Source organism: Rhinolophus sinicus, linkage group LG10 (assembly GCF_036562045.2).
Source record: "Rhinolophus sinicus isolate RSC01 linkage group LG10, ASM3656204v1, whole genome shotgun sequence".
Classification (NCBI taxonomy): domain Eukaryota; kingdom Metazoa; phylum Chordata; class Mammalia; order Chiroptera; family Rhinolophidae; genus Rhinolophus; species Rhinolophus sinicus.
This window is the reverse complement of record NC_133759.1, coordinates 103321821-103340696: the sequence shown is the minus strand read 5'-3', so window position 1 is coordinate 103340696 and position 18876 is coordinate 103321821. Positions and strand designations below refer to the sequence as shown.

The following is an 18876-nucleotide window of genomic DNA, read 5'->3' as shown; positions in this document are numbered from 1 at the left end:
GGCACTCTTTATCAATTCCATTTTACAAATAAGGAGACAGAGTCTCAAAGAACTCAGAGCTAGTAAATGATGGAGCCAGCATTCAAATGCGGGCAGTCAGGCTGTAGAACCCACGCTCCTAACTATATGTTACAGGCAGCTGTGTGCTTTGGGGCAGACTCTCCACAGACAGTGGTCATATGATGCTGAGCAAGACATGCCCTCCCAGGGAGTCCTGGTGAGGAAGAAGATGGCAGCCCAGGTGACGGTGCCTGGATGGAGCGGAGCTGGGTAGAGCTTTGGGACCAGGGGGTTGCATAATTTCTTGTGCTGATAGTAAATGGGACACACAGGGAAGGTTGGTGGCAGGGGACTTGGTCACTTCTGACAAGGGGAATGTTTCCCCAAATCCGCTGACAATTGCTTGGCCAAATGATTTCCTAATCATCTTTATCTTAAATAATATATTCAAGTGATTTGGTGGCTCTAACCAGCCTGCCCGTTGATTTCTAAGTAGGCAGCTTTGTGGGGAATGGTTTCTGTTCGAGTTCTTAATCCACATTCAAGGCAGAAAGCTGGTCTCCTTTTTGGAGAGTCTGCTCCTATATCACATAGGCCTGGAGAAGAAGAACGTGGCCGGGGAGCAGGAGCCAGCTCTGTGCTCCCCGACCATGCCATGGGCCTTCACACGTGGCGATGAGGCAGCGATCCAGACCACTGTTTGCACGGACAGGTTGCTCACGGGCCAGTTCACCACTCTGGTGGGTTACTAGGGTTTGGCTGTTTTTATGTCTTTAGCTGGAACTCAATTTGCCTCCTTGAGGCATTTCACCATGGAGTTCTGGTTCTGTTTCCAGAAACATCTCAGCACAATGCTGCTCCCCACTTGATGTGGTGGCTAAGTCTTCAAACGGAACATCATTTCCCCCCGCCATTCTCCTTTTCTGGACTAGAGAGCTCACATTCCTTCCACCATGCTTACGGTGATACTTTGCAAATGTCATCAGAATTCTCTTTTCTCCTGGAGTTTAGGCCTGAAACTTTAGATTTGCTAACACATCCATAATGAATATTCTTACAAATTTTTCTTAGAGCGGAAGGTTCTATTCAGAAAATAATATACTTCCCAGCTAAGCAACGATAATGACATGTCCCATCGGGTTTCCCTTTTTGCCATGGTTTACTAGGACGCTCACACCAAAGTTTATGCTCGGGTTTTCTCCTCTTTCCCAACTTTGTTCTTGGTCATCTATCTTCCATCAGTTACTACTGCCTTTTGTTTTATGGTATCTGCTTTTTCTTGTCAATTATCTCATATATCCGCTTCTGTTTTATCAATCAATCCTCACACCCACTCTGAGCAGTAGCTCAGCGATGGATGATAAGTACTAGTGTTTGACAGATAAGAGTTTGAGTGGCATGACTGGTGAGTAATACAAGTCTGTGTTGGTTCTCACTCTTTGGTGGTAACCGTGGTAATGATGCCGCCAGTACTAATACCAGCAACGATAAAAGGAGCCAACATTCGCTAAGTGTCTCTGACCTGACAAGTACTGCTGTGAATGTTATAAAATGTGATTTCATTTAAATCGTACAGGCAACTTACGAAGTACTATTATTAGCCACATGTTACAGATGGGGAGACCAAAGCACGATGAGGTTAAATAATTTAATCTACTCCATAGATTCAGAAAGTGGCAGAGCCAGCCAGAAACCTAGGAAGCCCATCGTCAAACTGTATGCAGGCCCTTGTCCACCATGCTACACTACCTAAGTGATCAGACACTTCACGCCCCTCTACAGGGGACTTCAGGGGTCTCGATATTGCAGATGAAGAGAGCCATTCCCGGCAGCTATGGCCGCGTGAGGCTCGGGACCTGACCCTAAGGCTGCTGTGGGATTTGGGGAGTTACTCACCATTGTCCCCCAGCAGCAGTGGTTTCTGGCTCCCTCGTCATCTGCCTACATGCTCTGAGTGCTCCCTCCAATCCTGTGCCCTGTCCAGCAGGCCAGGTACAAAAACGGTGCTGGGATACAGTCATCGGCCCAGCAGGGATCGTGGAGGACGGCCAGGCCCTGGCTGGAGGCCATGTCATTCATATAAAGGTCCATGTTCAGGCAAGACATGAGTATGTGTGTGGGGAGGTAAGACAGGGGGAATCAGGGGACAGTGTCGACGCCAGAAACTAGGAAAGAAGGAAGCCAAGAGGTCTGATTCTGACTATACCTGTTACATGCCAGAGACTTCATTACGCAAGCCAAATATACTCATTCTCAAATGAGGACACTGAGCTCAGACACTAGGTGACTTGTTCTAGGTCACTCAGCAAGCATAAGTGTGAACATGGGAATAACTTTTTGTAGGAAAAAGGCCCCACCAAATAATTGTAAGTATTTCATTGCAGGAGATAGAATGCTGCCTCTACCCCCCGGGGGCTGTGGTGAGAGTGGGACACGGAGGGTGGGCAGGACCCCCAGTGCTGGAGTCTGGGGAACGCAGGGGGCATGGGGGAGCTCCAGGAACGTGATCCCACTCTCAACAGGAGAGGATAAATGAATGCCCCCACCTCTCCTCAGGCCAGGTAGGGGCAGGGGAGAAGAGTCGGGTGAGTGCTGGTGGCTAGGAGTGAAGATCCCCCAGACCACGAGGAACAGGGCACCCCCAGCTCAGTGTCCTCTATCTCCTACCCTGGAGGGTGAGAAGGGGGCTGGAGCTGGGTGCAGGCTGGGCTGCGGCTGGAGATTCGCTGTAGCCTCCCATAGGGACTTTCAAGTCCTGGGATTTTGTCCTATCTCTGTGTGACCTGAGACCCAGTGCATAGTAGTGATCATGGTAAAAATAAGAAGAGTGACAGTCACTGTTTATTGAGCACCTACTATGTGCTGCACATGATACTGGCTGGGCACACTGTTTACCCGTCTCAGAAATGAAGGGTTGCCTCACTAACAGCACTGGAGCCCGTCGTTTCTGCAAACTGCTGGCTGCCACTGAGTTGTCAGTTCATCTGTGATTAAGTCAGACCATCCACTTCCCCCCTTCCCTTCTCCTTGTGAAAATTCTGCAGTGTAGGCAGGGATCCAGAAGCGGGAAAGCCTTCATTGCAGCTGCCTGCCAATGCTTTGCAGCACTGGGCCGGGAGGAGCTCTGCAGACAGGGCTTGACAACCCTTCATGGCGGGTGTGTGAATGTTGGGAGTGGGGGTCCTTGATAAGCCCTTACTCTGGGCCGCTTCTGTTGGCCCTCAACCTAGGCACCTCTGATGGGCCTGCAGAGAGTCCAGTGCCCTGATTGTACTGAAAGCTCCCGATCTCATAAAGTTCAGAGGTTCTTTTGGCACTGCCACAGCACACGCGTCTCGAGCAAATCATCCCCTCCCTTCCAGCTTCCTCATCTGCAAACTGAGTGATAATACCTGGTCCTGGCAGAACGTGTAAGGCCAAACGGGCTAGTGCATCTGAAAACACTTTGACAACCTTAGCATTGCTATTAAAGAGCAAAGGGTCATTGGAATCCTTCTTATTTTTAGTGTAAGTACTCATCTCATAATCAACTAAGTATGAGGTGGAAAGACATTTCCAGTTTTATTCATAACGGCTGTAGGTAAGCTGCAGGATGAGACCACCAAGTGTAAACTCAGACTAGTTAGGAGGAAAACAGAGTTCCCGGGTGCCACAAAACCAAAGAAGGTGGTGCTGAGATGGGGAAGGAGTTCCTTGCCTTCTTCCACTGCAAGCAGATCCTCCCCCATATTGAAACAGGAAGTGTCAACACCTTGACACTGACAAAGAACCTAGTCGTGCCCTGAGCCAGCTCTGTACCCTGTGAATGAGTCTGTTCACAGAAATGCAAATCATTGGCTGTCCATTTTCGGGTTGGCTTTTCCGGCTTGAGCTGATGGAGAAGGGGAGTGAGACATAACTGCTCAGTGCTGGGCCCCCCACTCCCATCTGACACACAGAGCTCTTCCTCTGATGATAAACCCAAAAGATGCTTCTATATGTCTGAGCAGGCAGCTCCCCTAGGAGAGTAAGTCAAATTCTTTAAAGTCCAAAGACTACATAACCTAAAAATGGTAAGAAAATGTCCCCAGTGATGTAGTCAAATAGAAATGCAGTGAGAGATAGCAGAAAAACCTTCTGGAAAGAATTCAGAGAGCCAAGTAAACTATAGCGCTCTGTCAGGCGGTTGTTCTTTCCTCTATGAGAAGAAGCTGCATGAACCGGCCAGCATGTGATGGTAGTGAAACTTTTACCCTAAACAGAGCGAGCTGGAGGTGACTTTCCGAAGTAACTAAAGACGCAGGGGACAAGGAGAAGGCAAGAGATGGGGCCAGAGGGGAAGAAGGAAGGTAGAAGGGGACGACGATGAGGAGGGAGGAGGGTGACAAAGGGGGCCAGAGAGGTGGCAGGCCAAGGACTTGGGTGAGGATGGACAGCGAAAGCAGGAGAAGTCAGAAAGAGAAAAGGAGAGAAGGAGGGGAAGACAGAGAGGGAAATGAAAAGAGGGGAGCGGAAACAAAGAAGAAAGGCTTCAGCTGGATTTGTGACATTTCCTTTCTGAATCTAGGTGGTGGGTTCGTCGTGTGTATTGTGTTCACTGTCTTCTCCTCTCTGCTGGTTTTCATGCCTGAAACATTTTGTCATTTTTTTAATGAAGAGAAGAGGAAGGAGAAGAAAGAGAATCCGAATGGAAGGAGGCAGAGAAAGATGGGACTCATACCATCCCTGGTTTCTCTGACAAACACACAACAGGGCTGAAGTGGTAGAAAAAGACAGTGCTGGCGACCTGCCAGCCATGTGAGAGGCCCCTGGGAGCAGGAGGCGGGCGGGTCATCGCCACTCGGCCTGGTTCTAAAGGAGGCGTCTGAACCTGAGCCACATGGAAGCCAGGGGCCCTCAGCCATCTCCCTGCTGCACTGGAGGTCAGAGGCCCTAAACTCGGCATTCGGTTCCACCTCTGCCTTCAACTGGCTGGGTCACCTGAACAGCCCACCACCGCCCCTGAGCTGCGGCTCTGTGCCAGGGACCGGCCTGGGCGCTGGGGGCTGGAATACAAACCTACAACCCTGTCCTTCTGGAGGACTTTACAGGTAGTGGAGAGCTGCTCAGAGCCTCAGTTTCCCTCTCTGTAGAATGAGAGGGTTTGTCTCAGTGGTTTTTAAATGGGGCGTGCTCGAAGCATTAGGATTCCAGGGTGTGGCTCCCAGTGACTGGGGGAGCAGTGCACCCCCCGCTTTTACTAGAAAAGCTCGGCTTTATTCTGTCTTAGGTATTAGGATTGGGCTTCCTTGGGTTTGGCAATACAATTCCATGGCTAAAGGAGATCTGAAAACCACTGAATGAGACGCTCCCCAAGGGGTAAAGTTTGAACGTTCTCTGTTCTATTTCTAAGGTTGTATGATTTCTTGAAGACTCTAACTACAAGAATTAATTCACTCATTCTTTCCATAAATGCTTATTGAGGTTCCTTTATAAAGGAGGACAGACACAGCCAATCACCAAATAAATAAGCACGGTAATAGAAGCGGGCGCTGCTGCCCACAGGGACAGAGGATGGAGAGGAGGTTGGGGAAAGGCCTGCTGGAGGGGACATCCTTGGAGCTGAGGCTCCCAGGGGACAGAGACCAGCCTGGGGAAGACCTGGGGGAGAGCAGTCCAGACCAAAGGAGCAGCCAGTGAGGAGGCCAGATGCCGAGAATGCGTCTGCCGTGTCCAGGTGAGGGCGATCAGGCCATAGAAAGCAAGGGGAAAAGTGGTACGAGATGACAAAGGTCAGGGAGGCAGGCAAGGCCAGGGGATGTAGGTTCTTGCAGATTTTGCAAAGAGTTGGGATGTCAATTTAAATTCGGCAAGATATCTTTGGAGAGTATCAAAAAGGGGCCTGATGGGATCTGATTAAATTTTATAAAGATCGCTCGGGCTTCTATGTGGAGGATGGATGGTACAGGGGACAAGAATAGAGACTTCTGTTTTCGGGGTACACAGGAGAAATGGGGGCGACCTGGGTGCAGACAGCATAAACTGTGAGAAAATGTTAAACATGGCATGTTCAGAAATGAGAAAAAAACAATTTCATGATCACCATCTTTCTAGACTCCAAATATATGAGTTTTGACCTTAATCTTGCCTTTTGTTACCTAACCCTGCCCCCATGTACACCTATGTTCACTAATTCCAGACGGAAAAAAGAAAGCCGTTCCCTCTGGCTGCTTGATTATGTGTGTGTGTGTGGGGGGGGGTGTGTGGATTCAGACAGACCGAAAAAATGTATTAGCCCTCTGTTCCTTATTGAGAAAGCGGCCGGGCAATTTTCAAATTGAAAAGACAAAGAAAGGCTTGGACCACAAGCGTTAACTCTTTGATGGGTGTGCAGTAATGCCTGCCAACAGATTTGACCAAGCAATTAACTGAATACAAATGGAGGGAAGGGAAACTTTGATGTGAAGAGCCACAAGACCACAAAGGGTGAGTGATCCGCAGTTATTTGTGAAGTGCCTCCCACAGACTCAGCAGAGGCGGGTCAGACACACCCCCACTCTTTAAGAAGGCCCCCTCCAGCTGGGAAAACCTGAGCAGCACATACAATGCTTATCCCCCTGGCTGGCTAAGTGGAGGGGAGACATCTGGTGGGCTAAGTTAAGTCGGGGGATTTGGGGTCCTCACTAGAGTTCTGAGGCTGGCATCAGGGGGGTTGTGTTCCATTTCCACCTCTGCGACTTAGGACAAGCCACCTAACTCTTCTGGGCTGATTCCTCTACTTGAAAATGGGGGGTAATGCTTCCCAACCTTGCCAGTAGGGATTACATGGGATTTAAAAATGCTTTGTAAGTTGAAAAGTATGTATAAATAGTAAAGGTTATTATTACCGACTGTAAGTGCAGAAGGAGGGAGATGGCAGTGTGTCAGCAAATAGAGATTCCTCTGAACAACAAAACCTGATCAAGGGTTCCCTGCTCAAAACCCACCAATGACTCCCCATGGCCTAAAGCAGGGGCTGGCAAATACTGGCTCGCTCCTCAGGCCAAATCCGGCCCGCTGCCTGTTTTACAGATTCAGTTTTATTGGAATATAGTCACAGTCGTTTGGGGACATATTGTCTATGACTGCTTTCTTGCCACACGGCAGAGTTGAATAGTTGCAACCGTGACCGTATGGCTGGCAAAGCTGAAACTATTAACTATCCGGCCCTTTAAAGAAAAAAAAAAATGCTGACTCAGAGTAAAGGGTGAAGTCTCAAACCCATTTAAAATGTAAATCCCTCTGATGCTTGAAACAGGATTTGAATATATGAAATGAATCGTATAGTTTTCTCCAGTCACCCTCAACTCTGTACCACATTTTGCACCACTTCCCATGGAATGACGCCATGCGAGGTGGCATTTCAAGGCCCCTTCTTGGCACTAGACTAGGAATCAGGTCTATTCCTTTTGATAATCTCTGCCATGTTTATCTCACTGCGCAGGTCATAACAGGTTCTCTATAAGGTTTAACCAATTAAACCTAAGTCATAGATAAAGCAAGCGTAATACTCTAAAGGACAGACATCGTTCATTCACCCCGAAGACCTAGTGATGATGTAGCTCTGACAGGAAAAGCAAGTTGGAAGTGAATTAATGAGTTTGCTCTTAATTAGTTACAAAAATGTTTATTCCATGCCAATGATACAACTATTCCATGCCCTAGAAGTTAAGGCAGACAAGGTAGTACGGAATTCTATTCATTCCTTTGGAAACAATTCACTTAACACCATCTCTGTATCAAGCTGGTGGTAAGGGCCAGGGGCTCCCAGGGGACTGTGATCACTTCCCATTGTCAAAGAGCTTGCGGTCTAGTTGAGGAGGCTGAAGGTCAGCCGACGAGGAGGCTGAAGGTCAGCAGATGATCGCTGTACGGGGAGGGGAGCGCGGTGCCAAAGTGGTACACAGTGGGGAAGTGGCAGGGAGCAGGGCAGCAGTCTTGGCACGCCTCCTGGAACTGTACCTGCAGTTTACTCTCCAGAGGGCACGTGGATGGGCCGAGCCCCACTCCTGGGTACCTCACAGTCTCCAGTTGGGTCTATCTGATGAGGACGCGGACCATCTGCTACAGATTCGCGCATTCATTCCTCACAACAACTCCGTGTGGTTTTCACAAAGGCCAAATCACCTGTTGCAGGTCCATAGTCTGACTATGGAGGCTTCTTGTCCGACTCAGTCACAAGCTAAGCCCATGCACTGAATCCTCCCAGGTGGGGCCTGAACACCAGAGAAGAGAACTGGGCGTCTGTCCCAGAGAAAGTCTAAAGTTTGTGACCCACAGAGACAGTACGAAATTGTTTCTGTACCTACTCCACGGACCCTGATTTCACGACGCCCCTCCAGTATGAACCAGACATGGTTGGAACATAAACAGTTGGTTAGTGTTCAATACGTCAAGAGTCAAGGGAGGAGAAAATAAAGTGTCGCAAAGATCAGCCATCACGCCCGGCCGCTGGGCATGCCAAGGGCTGCCGCCACCCCCTCTGGGGGCGATTCTGGATGCTGGCCGGGATATTAATTTAGCCCCAACCACCAAGGCCCGATGAATGAATGGTGAACTGGGACCCTGCGGCCTGAGGCCTGCAGAAGGCCATTCCCTCTAGCCAGGCGTCCTCCCCGCAACACATCTGTGCAAAGGTCACGGAGGGCACTAGGGGCAGAATAATTGGAATATCACTATGTAATTTTTTTAAATGAAATTTTCTATGTGCTAAGCTTCCTAGGTTATGCCTAGAACACAAGAGTTTCCATATTAGCTTAATTGTTCAAGTTGTCACTTTCAACTTTTCATCCTTTGCTTAGACAAATGTAGTGTGAAACCAATAAACATATGGAAAAATGCCCAGTCTTAAATAAATTCCATAATAAGAAATGTCAGAGACAATTTTCCTCCCATTTTACTGGCAATGATGAAAAAAAAAACATCAGCAACTGACCAAAACAGTAACAAAGGTCTGGTGAAAAGTCCTGCTCATGTGGGAATAGTGGGGTTACACATTAGAACTCTCTGGAAGAAAAAGTGATGATATTAACAAAGTGTAAAATGTGTGGGTACTTTAACCCACTAATTCTTCTTCGGGGAATTTATTCCAAGGAAATAATTAGACAAGTCCTCCAAGGTTTACCAAAAAAATATCACTTGCAGGATTATTAATAATACCAAATATTTAGAAACAACTTAAATGTCCACAAAAGGATAATATTTAAGTAAATCATGGTATAACCAGACAACAGAGTCCTATTAGCCTACTTAAAAGGATGGCGTGAATCTATAAGCCACAATATGAAACTTTCTCCACGTCGTCCCATTTTCAATAACAAACAAACGGCTCCCTGGGAACCTGCCTGTGGAGTGATGCACGAGCCCAGCACAGCCTAGCGAGCTTCACTAAATCGTTGGTACACAGTGGCTCTTTCTGAGATTTCAGATGATTTTTCTTCCTTTTTTGTTTATCTCCATTATTTGAATTTTCACAACGAACATGTAATCGCTTTAAAAATAGAAAACCAACTGTTTTTAAAGATCAAAAGCAAACATCCGTAAAGTACACAAATGTCCTGGAGAAGAAGCGGGGCTAAAACCAGAATAAGGGCTGACTTTCGGAAGGAAAATGTGGAGGGACTTGGACACGTGCCTGGCAGCCTTGCACAAGGAGCCCTTCCCCGGTCCTGCCAGCAGCAGGAAGGCCCAGGGTCTGGAGCCTGTGCTCCTGGGTCAGTCCCTGGGTTCAATGTCAGCTCTGCCACTCACTAGGTGAGCGACTGGGAATTGCTTAACCTCCTGCGCCTCAGTTTCCTCGTTTCTAGAATGAGGGGCTGACAGCACTTGCCTCTAAGATTGTCATGAGGATTAAAGAGTCAATGAGAAACACCTATCACAATGCCTGGCACATAATCGATGTTCACGAAACATTAACTCTTAGGAAAACCAGCTTTAGACAATTGCAGCCTAAGTGAGTTCACTTTCCCAGAGTGAAGCACTAATGACCAGTTAAGGAGAGCGAGAAGGTAGACGACAATTAGGCAAAGGAATCCACAGAAGTAGACATATATTAGGCTGGTGCAAAAGTGTGGTTTGAAAGGTTAAAAATAATTGCAAAAACTGCAATTACTTTTGCACCAACCTAATACAACACCTAGACTGCAGCACAGCCATGGAGAACGTACCTGTGTAGTTTCAGGCACGTGACTTAACCTCACAGTCTTAACTGCTCATTCGGCTCAGACAAGTTTGGACAATTAAGTTCGCGAACTTTCCACCGTGTAAGTAACTTACTAAGTGCCATCTTGAGGATTAATGCCAAGCGCTAACACAGTGCTCAGTAATAGTAAGTTTTCAATACTTGTTTGCTGCTATTAATAAAAATAATTATTATTGAGTAAAATCGGGTAGTGAGCTCCCTGTCACTACAGGTATCCAGGCAGGCTCACTGGCTACTTGAAGACGACGAAGCAGAGATGACTTAGTCATGGGAGGGAGGACGGGATGGATTACTATCTTCTTCCAAACCTAAAAAGTCTGTGCAGTCATTGGCACAGGAAACTGATTTTAATTGCGGGGTGTTTGGGATTGTTGTACAGAGTGACCAGGGAACCCACCACCAGCAGGGACGTCTCCTAAGAGAATTATGGGAAGGTGCAGCTCCCAGAAGCCAGTCCTGCTTTTTGACAGAGGAGGCAAGTGTGAGGTGGTTCTTCCAGACTCTGCCCATTCTCTGTCCCAAGAGTGGCCCAACCAGCTCTGGGAAAGCTGCGGCAGTGGTTTCTCCACACATTCTCCGGCATCTCCAGGACACCTGGCTGCAGGTGATGACCACAGTACTAACAGCAATGGCAAACCCCTATGCTTGCCTGCTGTGTGCCGAGCTCTGGGCTGAGAGCTTTGCACGCATTGTCTCATTGACTTTTCCCGTCAGACTCATATCTATGCTCTGAGCGTCAACACATTTTACAGACAAAATAACGGAGGCTCAGAGAGGATAAGTATTGCCCCAAACCCTTGAGCCAATAAAGGAGGAGGGTTTGAACCAGGTCTAAGCTGTACTCAGAAAGTGAGAGCAGTTCCAGGGCCTCATGACAAGTTGACAACTCATTCATGTTACGGATGTATCCTGTTCTCTTTCAGGACCTGCCACTTACTGCCACACCCCACTGGGTTAGTTGGTCCCTCTCAAGGTAGCTGGGGACAGGGAAAGCTTAAATTGCCATGGGCATTATCTAATAATTCCTGGAGAAAGAAGAAGACTGAGAAAAAAGGCTTAAGCTTCACCCACAAAATGAGTACCCCAACACAACAGAATGGAGAATGTTCCAGGAGCAAAGCACCCATGCTTAGAGAAGTCAGAGGTTTCAACCTTTATAAGGCTGGGCAGGCACCACAGACAGAATGTAGACTATTTTCTCACTTTCATTTTCTTCTAAAATCCTTTGGCCAACCCAGGCAGGCTTCAAATTGGCCTCATCCCAGTGTGTTCCCTTGGACCTGTAGCAAGGAGGTTCACTTTGCCATGTCAAGGTCAGGGCATAGCCCCCCTGCATCTCTCTAGAGCTGCAGGGGTTTTAAGACTCTGCTCAAATCACTTATATCACAAAGTCATAATCTCACAGCTCCCCAGATTCTGGAATCACAAACACGAAGGTTCACATCTCAGTTCCCCACTGAGTGCTTACCTGCTCTGGGCCTCTGTTTCATCAGTCAGTGGGAATCCTGACAGCTTCTGGGCTTGTTGTAAGGATTAAATGAAATAATGCAATATTGGGCCAGCAATGGAGTGTGTGGTTGAGTACAGGCTGTCGTGCCAGACTATTTAAGTTCTGCTCCTGACTCTATCACTGGCTGCGAGTCCTTGGGCAGCTTACTTAACCTTTCTGGGCCTCGGCTTCTTCAACTGAAAATGGAGATAGCGATAGTATCCACCTCTATAGGATAGGGAGGGAGTGAATGAATTCCGGCTCAGAAAGTGCTTAGAACAGCACCTGGCACATTAGTGAGTGGTCAGTAAACGAGAGTTGCTATGAGTAATGCACGTAAAGCCCTCTCAGCATGGTAAAAATAAGTGCTCAATAAATGGTAACTGTTATTATTACAAGGTACACTTTCCACAGAGAATTTTATGCATATTTATCTCCTGGAAAGCAATTAAAAAATGAAGACGTCAGGGAAAATCGTGTCTTGAAGTAAATGTGACAATCATAGCGGAGAATTCACTAGGTCCTGTGGCCCTAGCAGGATACCTTAGGACTCCCCATACCCAGGCTGTTCTTTGCTTCCAAAGGACCTTCATTCAGCCATTTACTCTTTCAACAAGTGCTCCTTAAGCACCCACAGTGAGTCCAAAGCGGGGCTGGAATACCCAAGAGGGGCTAAGATGGCTCTGGCCACCCTAGGGCTACAGGGCAGGGGGGAGGTGCACACTAAATAAATAGTACAGACACAAATGATTATTTCAGGATGGTCGCAGTGGGTTATGAAGGACGTGACGAGAAGATCTAATGGGGTCCTGACATGGTCTTTCACCGGAGGTGTACGTGAGGGACGAGCCACTGGAAAGGCTCGAGGAAGGGCCACTTAGCTGGAACTTCACAGATGCATAGAAGTCGGCTGAGTAATACCTGGGAGTAGAAGGCGGAGATGACCCAGGCACACAGGCATTTAGTTCGGAGGCCCTGTAGCCATACTGCGACTGCTCACCAGGGAACAGAAAGAGGGCGTATGGTTGACTTACTCCTAGACCATCCACTGAGAAGCACTCAGCTGGGAGGCTGGGCTTTGGAGAGAAATGCGGATCCTTAGGAACTGCATTCTCAGTTGCGACTGTTGTTTCTTCCCTTTCAGAGTCTCCTTGCCTGCTGGCAACAACAGCTGGGCTCAGACACCAAGTCCCTGGGCCAGGGGCCAGCCATTCTTGGCTTAGATTCCCAGAGGCTGCAACCATGGATCCCTTTGCCCACGTGTGAACCACGACAGAGACTGTGCCCTCTGCAAGCCTTCAGATGACTCCATCCTGTCCTGGTCATGCCCCACTGGGTTCTGTGAGGCTATTTAGAAAGACGAGTTTCTCTCATTGAAGAAAAGGGGCAGAGCATGAAAGAAAACAATGGCCCCGCAGGAGTGATCTAGGATGGACAGAAATGAGGACGTTCCCTTCCTGTATCATCAAAGAAGCCAAGCCCCAGGTCAGCGATTTCTCCGCCTGTTTACATGCTATGGAAAGAAGATGTGCTTAAGTTTCCTGCCGTTTTACACTGGAAACTGATGCTCCAGGAAAGGAAGCCATCTATTCCAGACGTAGCAGGTTTCTTTTGGAATGCACACACTGGGAGTCTGGCGCTATCCCCTAAATGGTACTTTTGTTGTCTTTTTGTTCAAGACAGCAAGCTTTTTCCAGGATCAGAACTGCCTGCCAGCCTCCCTTGACAAACAGCCCACCAGCTTGCTTGGTAGATGGGATGTTTAATAATTAGCCTAACTCATTGTTTATCTAAGTGGCAATTATCAGTGCAATGAAATAATATTTTAACTGCAAAGGAAGCATTACGGAGAGCTCACAAGTGGAATCCAGAGGCTGGGCATGGCCAACACAACTTCCCAGACTCAGAGGAAAGGACCGCTCCATCTTGGCTGGCAGGTCTTGGTGTCTGAGACGCCATCATCAGATGCTGCTCCAAAGACCTAAGGACATGTGCCTGGGAGAAGTGTATGGTTCCGACCCTTTCCACTGAGGCTCAATGGCCCAGCCAAATATGAAAGTGCGACCTGTGCTTCTAAAGCGGAACAGTCTAGAGTCAGTGGAGTTTGTGAAGCAACCGCACCACCGCAGGAGCAAATCTCAACAGGTGCGATTCAAGGATGATGGGACCAGTCAGACGCCGCCTGGCCTAACCGAGGTTGATGTCCACACTTCTGAAGACCTGACTGTGATGGGCAAGACCCATCACCTGCCCACCTACTCACTCTCCTTCCCCAGGTCCCAGAAGGCAGGGGGCTTTCGGAACATCGGGATCCAAACCTCCCCCAGTCTCAGGAAGCATTTCCCAGTTTTCAAAAAGAAGAGACTCACAGCCAGCAAGTCGCTGGTGGAAATGCCAACAGCATCCCCAAGTGCCATCCAGGTCAATGGCAACCTCTCGGAACAGGACATTGTGTCTTCCGACCTTGCCTACTTAAGGCTGGCTCAGCATCTTGAGGATGGGCCCCGAAGGGTCACGGTGCCCCACCCATTTCTCCCTAGAATGTCCAAGGTGCAAAGCAACGGGCCTGTTAGCATATGCTTGGAAGCAGGGACGTGGAGAGCCTCAGAGAAAGCAACAGCTGCCATTCAGGTCCCAGAAGATATTTACCACAGTCCGACCTGGGCAGCGAGAGCATCCAATTTCAGCCGAGACAGGTCTGCAGAGATAAGCAACTCCATCCACCCTTTGGCTGATATGTGTTCAGGTGATGCGAGAAAAGTGCCGCCAACAGATGCCGAAAGATCTCCCTCCTGCTCAAATGCCACCAGCGGTGCCAATCACATGCCAGGCACAGGGAAACTTAAACCCGAATTGCTTTGGCCCAAAGACAACTCTGATGACAAAGACTTTGGCCTACTGTCATCTCGGTCAAAAGAAACGTGTGTTCCGTCTTCTCCACGGACTCGCAGCTCCCCGTCCCCGGGCTCCCACAGCCAGCCAGCCCATCCAGGAGGGGCTTCAGACTGTTCTTCACTGAGTAACAACCACGAGGCTCTGCTGTCACCCAAACCTAACAATGCATCAAAACCTGCCCCTGCGTGTCAGGGGCAGTCAGCAAAGAACCCCACCAAGCCAGACATCCCGGAGTTCCGAAATTGCCCAGGAAACGATCAGCTCCCGTCCTCTCTTCCAAAGAGGGAGACCCAACTTCAGAGCAACCAGGAGACCGGTGGGATTAATCAGATTCACCTGGCACAGGGAGAGCTCTGCGACCTCCAAGGCAGGCTGCAGTCCGTGGAGGAATCTCTGCACTCGAACCAGGAAAAAATTAAAGTCCTTTTGAATGTAATTCAAGACTTGGAGAAAGCGCGGGCTCTCACAGAAGGGTACGTTGAATTTTTTTCCTATTAAAAACTACTGGGTTAAGTCATATGCCAGGATAGGGGCAGAGAGAGAGGGCATTGGTTTCTGTTACTAGTAAAATGTCTCCAAATGTTTGGGATTCGTTTTCACGAATCACAAGCGAGGACCTCCCTTTGTTCTGACTGGGTTTCATTCAATTCCAGGCTTCAGTCACTTTCCCTGGCTACCTGCTTTTGTTTCCAAATATCAACAGACTGGGGGAAAGCGGCAACGGAGCAGCAGGGTCGAAAATGATTTTTATTAAGAAAGGGGTCCAGCTGATAAATGATGGGGGGGAATGAGAGCATGCAGGGACTTCCCCCACCCCATCCTCTAAGCAAGTCACTGCATTTGCTCAGCATTTCAGTCATTTGTGTTTGTCACCAAGGACTCAAGGTAGCCACTAATTTTACTGTTGACCTTTCTCTTCCCTGACCACTTTCGTGGCTTGAGCCAGTCCATCACTGACCAACTGAGAAGAAACTGAAATGAGATCACAATTCTGCAAAGAAAAAAAAAAGTCACAAAATGCTTTCCTGGGTGACTCAGCACCAGTCTGGGGAGAGGAAGGCCGTTATTTATTTAGTTGTGCCGTGTTCGTCCCTAGAAAAATGTGCTCCCTACAGACTGAGAAGAAGAAAGACGAAAGCTAATTAACAAAAGGGTAGGAGAGGGAAGAAGTTGTTCACTGACATTTGTTGATATGAATCCCGATCAGCCTTACCTTATAAGAGAGAAGCCCTCTGACAGTACAGAGAGAAATACACTAAGGGGGTCGGGAACTGTAATAGCCTCTCCTCTACTCATTTGCAAAGTCCCTCAATTTCCTCCCTATCAGGAGGGGTTAAGAATAACTGACTCATCTCACAGGACTGTTGTCAGCATGAAAACACCTCCGATTTGAAAGTGCTTGACAGCCCTCTAGAGATGTGAGGCCCTATTGTGGTGGGTTTCTTGTTTCTCTGTTGGTAATGGTCACGCAACTTCAGAGCTTTGGCCCCGATGAGTGGGGCAAAGCTGCCTGCAGGAACGAGTCAGCAGAACGCGTGGATCCCACGGGACTTCTGCCCATAGATTTATCCAGCAAATGCTCTCTCTTGCAGGCGCAACTTTTATCGAACAGGCCAAGACCTCAACAACTGCAGTACCTGCCAGAACACGGCCTGCATCATATACAGGTACCTGGCGACGACGGAGGCCGGCTCCGTGGGGCACGGTTGCCGCGGGGCCTGCCGAACAATCTCGTACACTCTCTTAGATGCAGAAAGTCAAGAGCGAGGCAAAGACAGGAGACCCTTGAGTACCTGAGACTTAAAAATCAAGGTGTTTCACTGTGAAATGTTAACATCTGGTGGTGAGGCAGGCATTGCTTTGTTTCCTTACAATAAGGTCTATGAGCAAATCCTTTTGCTAAAGATCCCTCCCCGTACTGGACAGGAAGTACAGGCACCTTACGGAATGCTGCATGCACATGTGTGTCTCATTTCAAAATTGTATCTTGTGAGGTGGCTGTGAACGTCCTCAGGGACGTCAAGCCACGTGGCGCAGCTGACACAGGGCAGCTCCAGATGCAGGGCTCAGGGCCAGATCGCTCTGATTCCAAACCCTGTGCTGCTAATTATCCCACCACGGTACCTCTTCCTCAGCGGTCGCTACCCCATGCCAAGCACTCACTGTGTGTCAAGGAGCGTGCTAAGCACTCACTGTTTTCATTTCTGAGCACATTTCCTTCCAGCAGGGGGTAAGGTAGCTGCCATGAAGTGGATTTTTGTAAGGAATAGAAGGAAAACATCAGACAGTGGTGAGAGGACTGAACTTGGAGTCAAAATCCCCAGGTCCAATGTCTGCTAACTTGTCTGGGACTCAGTGTCCTCATCTGTAGAATGGACACAATAATCCCGGTATAGAGTTGCCAAGAGGAGCAAATGAGATAACATAGTCATAGGTGAATGCCTTTCATAACTGTAAACCTCTGTACAAATCCAAGGGCTTATTACTGTTATTACTAGAAAGATCAATGCCCCTTAGCTGGAAGCCCATTTCAGTGGCATGGTGGAAAAGCCATCAAAAGCAGTCATTTCAGTTGATGGCATCTAATTCTGACAAAAGTATATGGTTTTGCTTTCTCTATTATGTTTCTCTTTAGATGAGAAAGGCTGTCCGATTGGGTTGCCTGTGTTTTCTTTTAAAAATTTTTCATTCTCTCCAGCAGAATCCCGAGTTTTCATCCACACAAGGGACTGGAGGCCTGGAATTTAAAAGACCCCGTACCAGGGTGGGGCCTTGGGCATTTTCTCATTGAACTGTCAATTCCTTACACCTACAAGCCACAGAACCTCATATTTTCACCAAATGACAGAAGCTTCAGGACCAAGCACAGCAAATGTCCTTTACCTCAGTGTAAAATATCCCCTCAGAAAAATATCCCTTGGAAAAGGCTTGTGACATTGGAAAGTCTAAGTAGGCAGGCCTGTCAGTTTGCTCCCTTTTTAACATCTCCTATCTTAAGCAAATTTCCTAAGCACTAGGAAGACAAAAATTATTTAATGTCTAGACAGCTAGGGAGGACAAAAAAACTATTCATCATAAACAAGAATTATTTTTAACTAACTTCCATTTAAATTTTGGATGGTCTCCTTTCTTCATCAGCCAGATGATGTAGTCTCTATTACCTTAAGATGACTTTTTATTTAGCTTATGTAGATGAAAAGGAGCAGTGTTTATTTTCCCATCTACTGTGAGCTCCATGGCCTGGCCGTGGGCAAATCATTTCTGGCCTTTGAGTTTCCTCATCTGAAAAATGAGGGCCTTTAATGAGATGGTCCCTATAGTCCTTTTCAGTTCTGACATTCTGATGGTCTATGCTGAATGAAAACTGGCAATATTTGGTTAAACTATGACCTTCCAACAAGTCTGAGAATGTTTGCATTTTTTTTTAGTACCCAATTCAAACATCCCAAGCAAACATTCCGAATTAAGTTACGCCCCTGGATGGGTTAGCAAACCTCATGCACATGTATCGTTCTAGTTTTCCAAGAGGAACAGCCACTGTATGCGCCCTTTCCTCATTACCATTCAAAGCCAGACTGTTCTTCCTTACAGCATCTCTATCTCTGTATCTGAGCCATTGCAGAGGAACAGGCAATTAATCTGATGAAAGCAAAGAGATCAGAAAAACACCCCCATCGTAGTACCAGTGGAGAGAGGAGAGTTGTCATTTTTTTTTTTTTTTTTTTACCATTTCAAATGACTTCAAACTCTATGTTGTGTCCTGGAAAGTCAGATCTTACAAACTAATGAATAAGTGATGTGGAATACTCATCCTCAGGCCTTGTCAAACTGCCCTCCCTCCCTGATGATGGATGGGCCCAGCGCACGTCACTGCACATAAAACACGTGGGTGCATGATGGATTGCCTGCTGGGTCTTCTTCTCTGGAGATGTTGCTGCTAAGGTAGCAACACGTAAGGTTTTCTAAGTGGCCCCATCAGCCAAAGAGGATGGCTAATGCGACTTGCTTCCATCAGGACACGTGGGGGCATCGGTTCTGCCCAACTCATTCTCTCTGCTCCAGAGGAGCCTTCCGCCCCAAGCCTCCTTGGCTCTCTTCTTACCATGGACCACTTCCATGGATCGCATCTCACCAAGAAGCACCAACATAGATGCCTAAGGACTCTGTGCATGGCCCTCAGGGTCTTCCAGAGGATCCCATATCCCAGGGAGAACAGACTCCTTTGAGTTTTGACTGCTGTTGGCTCCCAGGGACGGGGGTGGGAATTGGCCCTATGCATCGAGCTGGTTCCAGG

The 18876-nt window shown here is 47.9% G+C and overlaps 2 protein-coding genes across 3 annotated transcripts in view; one reads left to right on the top strand and one right to left on the bottom strand.

Annotated features, from left to right (window-relative positions):
* The window catches only part of DOCK2 (dedicator of cytokinesis 2), a 362053-nt gene that overhangs the window by 164539 nt on the left and 178638 nt on the right, over positions 1–18876 (bottom strand). The window lies entirely within an intron of this gene.
* INSYN2B (inhibitory synaptic factor family member 2B) overlaps positions 1–18876 on the top strand; it is a 107412-nt gene that overhangs the window by 75789 nt on the left and 12747 nt on the right. For both annotated transcript variants that reach the window (XM_019741025.2, XM_074313882.1), the window contains exons 2-3: positions 12832–15055; positions 16175–16249. In XM_019741025.2, the coding sequence (XP_019596584.2) occupies positions 13725–15055; positions 16175–16249 (1406 nt within the window). In that variant the 5' untranslated portion in view covers positions 12832–13724. The remainder of the gene's footprint in view (positions 1–12831; positions 15056–16174; positions 16250–18876) is intronic.